General features: G+C 19.3%; 2 protein-coding genes across 2 annotated transcripts; one reads left to right on the forward strand and one right to left on the reverse strand.

Annotated features, from left to right (window-relative positions):
* Positions 1–1,673: 1,673 nt before the first annotated feature.
* On the forward strand, positions 1,674–8,927 carry PRSY57_1455800 (hypothetical protein; the record flags this gene model as incomplete). The annotated part of the gene is made up of 1 exon (XM_012910154.2): positions 1,674–8,927. One exon carries the CDS (start codon positions 1,674–1,676, stop codon positions 8,925–8,927), a length of 7,254 nt encoding a protein of 2,417 aa, XP_012765608.2.
* Positions 8,928–9,294: 367 nt separating this feature from the next.
* Positions 9,295–10,140, reverse strand: PRSY57_1455900 (mitochondrial ribosomal protein L28 precursor, putative; the record flags this gene model as incomplete). The annotated part of the gene is made up of 1 exon (XM_012910155.2): positions 9,295–10,140. One exon carries the CDS (start codon positions 10,138–10,140, stop codon positions 9,295–9,297), a length of 846 nt encoding a protein of 281 aa, XP_012765609.2.
* Positions 10,141–10,945: the final 805 nt, after the last annotated feature.

Raw genomic sequence — 10,945 nt, forward strand, 5'->3', positions numbered from 1 at the left:
AAAAAAAAAAAAAAAAAAAATAAAAAAAAAAAAAAAAAAAAAAAAAAAAAAAAAAAAAAGAAGGAAAACGAAGGAAATAACGTATATATTATATATGTAATTTATTACAAAGGAAAAGAAAATATTATATATATTGAGGTAGACGCGGAGAATATAATATTATATATATATATATATATATATATATTTTAATTTTCTTTTTCCCTATATACTGTCTTACACATATATATATATATATAATATAAACTTGAGCATAATTTTTTACAATGTTGTTCTTAAAAAGTAGAAAATTATAAATTATTCTCTTTTTAAATATGCAAGGAGAAAAAACAGAAAAAAAAAAAAAAATTAACAATCTTTAAATATGATACACTTTGGGTAGTCATATATATATATATATATATATATATTATTTACATATTTTTTAAAAATATTAATAAATGTAAATACAGAGTAAAATTATATGTTCCATTTGATAGTATAACCTTTTAAAAAAAAAAAAAAAAATTCAAGAGGCTTACATACAGACAAATATATGCAACATATAAATACTTTAATTTTGTAAATAAAGGAATACATACTAAGAAATATATAAATAAATAAATAAATATAATTATATATATATTTATTTATTTATTTATATATGTTAAAATCAAAATAATAAAATATTTATATGCATTAAACACCACCTTAAATTTTTAAAAGATATACACTTAAAACTTTATATTTTCTCATCCAAAACATTGTAATGAAAAAAGAAAAAAATAAAAGTATGAGAAAAAATGTGTAACCTTATTCCTTGTTATAATTAATAAGGAATAAAAAATAAAGAATAAGCAATAAAAAATACTATTTATGATATATATTGTTTCTCTCTTTTTTTTTTTTTTTTTCAAAGGCGTTCATATATATTTTAATCGTAAGTGTACTCTTTTAAGTATATGTAATTTATAATTTATAATATATATTACATATGTATATATATATATATATATATATATATATATATATATATATATAATTATTAAATATATTTTTATTTAATTATGTATTAAATATTCCTTTACATGTAAATATATATTTTCTTCTGTTATATATGTATATGTTTAATTAAATAAATATGAAAAAATAAAAAAAAAATAATATATTTTTTCTTTTTTTTTATGTTATTCATGAATGGTTCCATACGTTTTGTGAATAAATAAATGTATACATATATATATATATGTATATTCATTTTTTCTTATTATCCTTATATTTATTTACCTTTATTTTTTATTTTATTTTTTTTTTTTTTATATTTTGATTAGAGATTGATTCATCCTGTATTCAATATAAAATAATAATAGAGAAATAATTTTCTTACTTAAATATAAATATAACTATGTGTATATAATAAATATACATATAAATTTTATTTTATCTTTAAAAAATATTAAAGGGATTTACTTTAAAAATAAAACTTTTTCTTAAAATAATATATAAAGAATTTATATATTTATATGTGTATACACATTTTTTCTTTTCGATGATCTTTTTTTTTAACCTATTACATATAAATAAATAAATAAATATATATATATATACATTTATGTGTTGATTATTTCTCATATGCTTACGTATTTCCTTCTTTTATCTTATATTATTTTTTATATTGAAAAAGATTTTACACCATGGATAATAAAATGTTTTTAAGAAGATCATCACGTTTGAGCCATAATTTTGATGAAAATAATAGGAACCGCGAATTGATAGAAAAAAGAGAGGGTGGTAATATGGTAAAAAAACAGATTACACATGAGAGAAGGAAAAGTATTTATAAGGATAAAGATGAAAGTTTATTAAGTACTGATGAAAATAGTTCAACAAATGATAGTGATTATACAGTAAGTGTTAATGATGATGATTCATCTGTAGGTAACAAAAGAAAATATAATAAAGAAAATGAAAATAATAACAACAATAATAATAATAACAGAAATAATCGTAGAAATAAAAATAAACATAAACATAATAATAATAATAATAATAGTAGTGGTGATAATTCGAATGCTATTACTCCTTTTCATGATGGAGATAAAAATAAAGATCATGAATGTATCGAAAATGTTATAAGTAGAAAAAATAACAACTATGAAAAGAATAATTTAAAAAATAATAGTTATATTGATATTCTTAATGAAGATATAGACGATGAAGATTTTGATATATTTAAAAGAAGTAAGATGGATAGAAGTAAAAGGATATCAACCTCTTATAAAAATACTCAATATAATGATATAAATTTAAGAAAAAGGAAAAGTGTTTATGTAGAATCTAGCAACAGTGAAGATTCTAATAAAAGTGATGACGATGATGAAGAATATATTAACGAAGAGAGCTCACGAAATAATAAAAAGAAAAAGTTAAAACAAACATATAGTAGTAGTACATTTAAAAATAAAAAGAATTTTGTTAATAAGAAAGTTTATAAAAATTTCGAAGATTTTAATTTATATGAAAATATAAAAAAGAATCCAAAAAATTTACATGATATAATTGAAGAAATATATTATAGTTTATTTAATAAAGATACCAATGAAAAAGTTAAAATATCTACATTTTTTCTTAATTTTTTAGCTGAATGTTCAGGTAATGAGACTTTAACATGGACGGTTGATATTATAGATTATATAGATAAACAAATATATTTATATGAAGATATACCAAATAATAATCAATTACAAAATGTTATAATAGGTAATACAATAAATAATACGACCCTTAGTGACATTATGACACCATCTACTGTTAGGTCTAGTAATAAAATCACAAACATGGATGAGATTATAAGAGATGAAAATAATTTTGAAAAAGTATGTACTTTTAAATGTGAAAAGTTAGAACAATATTTAAATGCCGATTTAAATACAGATGTTTTGATAAAAATAAAAAATGAAAACAATAAATCATATAAAGCATTTGCTAACTTTTTTGCTGATTTTTCATTTCATTTTGATGAAAATTATATATATGATATTTTATATATATGTATATGGATCTTTTCATTAAGTGTAAGTAAATATAGAAAAATACGTTTCACTTCCTCTTTGGCTAGTCTGTCTATACTTTTAGGATTATGTAAAAAAATACGTTACATAAATAATCATGAAAGGCAATCAAGGAAGCAACTAATGGCTGAATATACAAGAGAAAGAAAAAATACTAACAATTTAACAGGTGCAGGAAGAAAAAGAAATAGTAGCACAACAATAACAAGAACAAGTAATACTATTCATAATAATAGTAATAATAGTACTTTAGATATTATTAATGATGATCGATCTTTAAATATTGAGGATCTTATTAATTATAAAAATAAGAAGGATAGCGAATTATACAATATTGTAGAAAGAAATTTAATTATTAGTCAATTAATCGATAATATAAATGAAGATAGGAAAAATTTGACGATATTAAATAATTTCCTTTTATGTACATACAATATATTATATAAAAATAAAATTAAAGATATATTTATAGATATTAGAATAATAACATTAGAATATTTTTATTTATATTTAGATGTGTTAACTTTATATTTTACTAACAGAAAATTTACGAAGTTATTAATATGGATTTTATATGATAAGGATAATAAAATAAAAATATGCTGCTTGAAGATATTAATATATTTATGTAATTATTATAATAATAGTAATAAGAAAATTTTTAAAATCGTGGAATTATTATATATGTCCAAAAAGAAATTATTAAATTTAATATTTGATAGTGATTATAATGTAAGAATAAAAACATTCGAATTAATTTTAGAAATGAATAAAATGAAATTAAATAGAACAGAATTTTTAGATTTTAAAAAGACCTTAAAAAATAAAAAAAATTCAGCTCATAATAAGAAGGATGATCCACATATAAATGATAATACATCTTCTTCAGAGTATGAAGAGGATACTGATGTAAATAGTACTGAATCAGAAAAGATACAGAATAAGAAATCTATAGTATTATATAATCATAATAAAAAGAATAAAAAGAATATAGGAAATAAACAAAATCATGATGGTAAAGAGGATGATATTCATGTGATATCTGATAACATGTGTATACTTTCAACAAAAGAAAAAAAAATTGTTAGTAATTTGATATGGTTCAATAATAATAATAAAATATCAGAGATGATTACATCTTTAATATACGAGTCTCAAATTAAGAATAAAATTAAAAATTATGAAAAAAGAAAACATAATTATTTTGATGTTGAACAGAATGATACTAATAGTGAAATAGTTAAATATAATATAATTTATCTAACAAAATATTTAAATAAAAATATACCTACTGTTAAAAATTTTGTACACTACTTTGATTATATGAAGAATTATAATGAAAATCTAAAGTTGTATACAGTTATTGGTAAATTTATAACAGGTATTAGAGAAAAGTTAGATTGTATTAATAATATTGATATAATTATCGAGTTGTTATGTGAGGATGATATATCTTTATTATATATAGCTAAAAAGAAAGGAAGCGATAAAACAAATGATAAGGAAAAGGACATGGGGGAGGATGAAAATAACGTACAATTATCACAAAGGTTTAATAATAATAATGATAATAATGTGATAGATGGTGAACATGTAACAGAAAATAATGCAGAAAAAAGTAAACATTCTACATATGTATCACACGATTGTGATAAAAATAATTCTGATAAAGGTCGTGATTTAAGAAAGTGCCTACTTTATATATGTGAATCGTCTTATCGAAATTTACAAAATGATATTAACGAAATGGAAAAGAATAAAAATAGAAAAGGTAGTAGCGTTTCCACAAATAGTAACAATATAAATAATATTAATAATAATGTTAATATTAATGGTGTGTTGATGTCAGACAAAAATACAGCTCATTCAAAACTTAATAATGATACAAATAAAATAAAAAAAATGATTATATATACATTTTATATTATTAAGAATAGTAAACAATTAATAAAATTACATCAAACAAATCAAGAACACTTATTATTAGTTTTTAAAATTTTAAAAATAGCTTTATATGAATGTAAACATATATATAAGCATGAAGAAAAAAATAACATTTATAATTTTTCAAGTACTATTATGGAATATTTTAAAAATGATATTGAGAGTAATATGAATTATTTCTTTAATAATATTTATATATATTTAAAAGAAACATATGAATATTTATTTTATTTATTAAAAAATTATAAGTTGCCTTATTACTCATCCAAATATACTATGAATATAATTTCAATTTTTTTATCATTAAATGATTCATTAAAAGGTTCCAACAAATTGTCAAGTGATTTATTTTTTGATTTGTATTATACATATTTTAATAATTTCATGGAGAATTTCTTATATTATCATAAGAATTATAATATGGAAGTTGATAGAAATGAAGAAGATAATAAAGGACAAGATGAAAGTGATACGGATGATGAGCATAGTGAAGATAATGTATATCTTTTGAATAAGAAAAGAAAAATAATTGTTATTTCAGAAAATTTAGTAAATAAGGATAAAAATATTATTGAAGCAATCGAAGAAGAAATCATATTAAATTTAACTAATTTAATTCATATATATACATTAGGTTTTAATTATATAAACAATGATTTATCTAATTATAAAGATATAAAAAATGATATATTAAAAAAGAAAAAAAACATAGAGAAAAGTATTAAAATGTTATGTGAACAAGATTATTTTAGTATTAAAGTTAAAGAAAAATGTCAATCCTTTTTTTTCAAAGATAATATTATTAATTTGAATGAATTTTTAGAAGAAAATTTATTAACATCTTATAATGATGAAAATGATATTGAAAGTTATACTCATGAAAATAATATACAAAGTGATCAATATAGTGAAGATGTGGAAATGTCTTATGATGATAATGATGAAGATATAAATTATATTGGAAGAAAAAAAAATAAAAATAACAAACAAAAGGATAAAAATAAACATAATAATAATAATAATAATAATAATATAAATAAAAGAAAAACCATGAATATACAAGATATATTACATTTAAATGATAATATGACAAAACATAATAAAAATTCTAGTTATATTCAAAGTGAAGAAGAAAATTTTCAATATGAACAAAATTTACAAAACTTATATTATTCATCTGATGCTTGTATACATGCAAATGTAATTATACACTTATGCCTACATATTATAAAAGCTAAGGTTAACTCTATTTATTATTATGATGAAGATGTAGTTCTTCATACACCTTCTTCGAGATTGTTATTATTATGTATTGATCAAATTTATATAATATATGAAAATTATATATATCATCTTTGTAAAAAAAGATATTTCTTCAACTTCCTATATAACATATTCTTACATAAATATAAAAATGATAAGATAGATGGAAAAAAAAATGAAGGTGAAAAAAAAAATAGAAATAATGAACACAATCTAAATGAGAACGAATCTAATTTAGAAAATAGTATTCAAAATAATAATATAAAAATAGAAATAAATGAAAATGATAAATCAGAGAAAAATAATGTTATTGATCATAATAAAAATAAGAATAATAAAGAAAATGATAGTAATCATATAAATTTAGAAGATTTAAAAAAATTACATAATTTAAATAATAAGAAAATTGACGCACTAAAAAATATCTTTATAGAATTAAATTATATATATGCAAATATTTCAAATCTTAGAAAAGATATAAATCATGTACTTATCTTTTTAATTAGATCTTGTAATAATACTATTTTAAGATATGGTACATTTTTAAATTTAATGAATATAGCTCAGTTAGAAAATATACTTTTATATTCTATTGAAGATTTAAATAAATATAAGACATTAGAATTATTTTTAAATAAAATTAAAAACAATAATGAAATAAGATCATGTATGGATATACATATAAAGGAAGATATGGAAAACTATTTAGATAAGGATGAAGAAATTAATAAATACAAAAATGTGTCCAGATATATATATAAAGATGATAATATTCTTTTTAATTTTGTTACAGAATTATTTAAATATGTGGAAAATATGAATAATAATAATTATAATTTTGTTAATTCATTTTTATCTATAGATATTAGTGTATTTTTTCCTATTAATACATATACATATATTGCAGATATGTGTAAAATATATAATAAAGATGTGTTAAGTAAAAATGAAAAAATTTTAGAAATGCAATATATGCATATGACATTAATTATAGCTCAATTTATTTTGAATTGTAACAATATCAATATATTTAATAGTTGTTTAGGTGTATTATTATTAATTCATTTAAATGTAAAGAATAAGGGCTTATCTTCTATAGCTCTTAATTTTCATAATAAGTTAAAAAAATATAATATTGATGTATTTTATGAAGTATTATTATGTGCATTAATTGGATTGTATACTGCTTATATTAATAATGCTCTAGAAGAGAAAGATCTTTTATTGTTTAGTGCATCCATAGCTAGCCGTTTAGGAGTAAAAATCGTAGAAAAACAAAAATTGCCTTTATGTAAATTTATACATTCATGTGTAAATTGTGCATTAAATTTAAAAAATCAAAATTCCTTCTTAAAATATATATTGCCATATGCCCAAAAATTGAGTCTTTCTGAATATCAGCTAAATTATTTAAAAAAGCAAATTTTAAACTTAATCGATTCTTACAACGTAGCTAACCAATCTCACATAAAATATGAAAATAGTATATTTGAGCATATGATGCTTATTATATGTAAAAAAAGAAAATTGAATGATGAATTTAAGGACATCAATTATGAAAATAGCTATATGAATTTGAATGAAAGTATACATATGAACATTAGCAAAAATATTATCAACCGAAATAGACAATCTGAAGCATCTACTATTATTAAAACAAGAAAGAGTGTATTACAAATGAATAGGAATAAAGACAATGACCAAGTTCATAAAATGAATAATGATGAAAATAATGATGAAAATAATGATGGTAGCAATAATAATGGTAGCAATAATAATGGTAGCAATAATAATGGTAGCAATAATAATGATAGCAATAATAATGATAGCAATAATAATGATAATAATAATAATGATGATAATAATAATGATGATAATAATAATGATGATAATAATAATGATGATAATAATAATGATATACAAAATGACGATTTATCAGATGAAGACAATAATATAGACAAGAACAAATTCTCGAATGGTGAAGATAATATTAATTCTGAGAGTGATATCAATGAAAATAATTATGTAAATCAAAATATGCGTCATTATAGAATTAAGAAAGAATTAATACATCATGAAAATGATCATGAAGAAAAAGAAGAAACGAACAATGTACATAAAGCTAAAGATAAGTATAAAAGAATTAATAAGCAAAATTATGGAAATGAAAAGAATAATAGTAATAATAATGAGATATATTCCGAGTTGGATGAAAAATCACATTCAAACTCTACATTAAGTGATCTTGTTAGTTTAAATGATGAAGATAATAATAATAATAATAATAATAATGACAAAGGAAAATCTCATTATGATATGAATTCTAGCCCTAAACCTGTAAGATCAAAAAAATATAATAATATGCATGTCATTCCCAAATATAATTCAGAACTAAATATGAATGATACTGATAATAAATCAGTGGATATAAATTCGAAACATTCCGTGGATATATCTTTAAACAGTTCATTAGGTAATATTAGTTATAAAGATGATGATAATATGTCTCTTATATCAGATGTAAAAGGAAAGAATAAATATTTCACACAAAATGAGGATGATTCAAATTCTGATATAGTACCTGGAATGTCACCTATTAAGAAAAATGATGGAAAGAGAAGTGAATTATCAACACCTATATCGTACGCCGATGATTTAATGAACTTCTAAAAAAAAAAAATAAATAAATAAAATAAAAAAATAAATGGTAATATAATTAATACTTTTTATTATTAAATGTTGCATATTATATACATATATATATATATATCTTTACTATATGGTATTATATTTCGTAGTAAATTTTTTCGCACTGCTTTATTATTTCATTATAATTATAACAAAAAAAAAATTATATCTCAAATATTGTATTAGTTAAATAATTGATAAAAATAAAATAATGCACATATTGCAATAAAAAACACTAAAAAAAAAAAATATATATATATAAATAAATAAATAAATAAATATACATACATATATATACATATTTATTTATATATAATTAAGAAAAAAATGATTGACATAAAAGTACATTTTAGTAAGGTCTAATTTCGTGGTATTTATACGTCTTTGATCTTCTTCTGGGTGTTCGTCCATGTTTCCCTCCTCCTCCTCTACCTCTACCTTTTCTGTAACTATCCAAAAAGTGATGATCAGTATAAGCCCTATCAAATGACTTTGCTTCTTTTAATTTATGAATGAAAGCTTTTTTTAGGATATTATTTTTATTAAACCACAAATTTAAAGCATTAATTTCTGTGTTTAAAGCAAATGGTTGTCTTTGTGGGTGTAAGTTTTTTTCATTAGGTAAATAATATGGAGAATATTTGGCTGATTCCTTTTTTTGATATAATTCGGATAATCGTTTTTTTCTTAAATGTTGATAAATAGAATAAAAGTAGTCATTTTGTTGAAATTGATTCATAAATATTTTCCAAGGTAATGAAAAAGATCTAATATTTGGATGTGACATATAAAAATACATTACATTTCTTAATTTTTCTCCTAAATTCGATCGAAGTTCTTCTGGAGGAGTTCTCAAAATATAATTATCAAATCCACCAGCATCATCCATTGCATGTAATGCACTAGTTGTTAATCTAACATTTGGGATTATTGTATTTAATTCATTACTTACAATATGTTTTTTAAAAACATTAGGTTTTAATTTAATTCTTGTTTTTTTTAATGAATATGATACTTTTGTATAATAATTATAATCTTCATCGTGATATAATCCAGTTTGTGAAGCGGCAGATGGTACTCTACCATATGCTTTCACAGGTATTGGATGAATTATTTGTTTTTTTTTAAAACCTTTTTTATGACTTTTACCTAGTCTTCTTAAATATTTACCAAACAAATTCAAGTTCTTCGGCATCTTTAATTCTTTTTTTTTGTAAAAGAATATAACAAAAAGAAAATAAACAAATAAATAAATAAATAAATAAAGGAATAAATGAATAAATAAAGGAATAAATAAATAAATAAATAAATAGATCAAACGTTCAAATATATAAAATAAAAAATATATAAATAATTAAAAAAATATATACAATATTTTATAAAATAAATAAATAAAAAAAAAGGAATAATGATGCCGAAGAACTTGAATATTCCTTTATATTTTATATTCCATTTTTATGTAATTTTTTTTAGTTATTTAATAAATTATTATATTATTTATTTTAATTGGTGATGAGGAAGTATATATAAAAATGGGGATGTGTAAGGAGCCAAAATTATTATTTATATAATATATATATATAAACATAATTTTATGTGTCCACACAAACCCTTTTTATAAATTTATTATTTATTATTTATTATTTTTTTATTTATTTTCACATAATGTTTTTTTAAATGTTAAAAAAAAAAAAAAAAATTTTAATATATACATATATTAATATATATATATATATATTTTATATTACTTATTTTTGCCTATATAATAATTGATGCATATTAGAACTTATGTAATATTTATATGAAAAAGTATACTATTATTATAATCGTTCTTGTATAAAAGGTTGAACATATATAAAACAATAGTAAATGGATTATTTGGAAAAAAAAAATAAAAAGAAAAGAAAAAAAAAAAAAGTGGAAAAATATTATAATTATAAAAAAAAAAAAAAATTATAATAAAAAATAAATAAATATGATAATTATTAAAAAAAAAAAAA

This window comes from Plasmodium reichenowi, chromosome 14, assembly GCF_001601855.1.
Source record: "Plasmodium reichenowi strain SY57 chromosome 14, whole genome shotgun sequence".
NCBI lineage: Eukaryota > Apicomplexa > Aconoidasida > Haemosporida > Plasmodiidae > Plasmodium > Plasmodium reichenowi.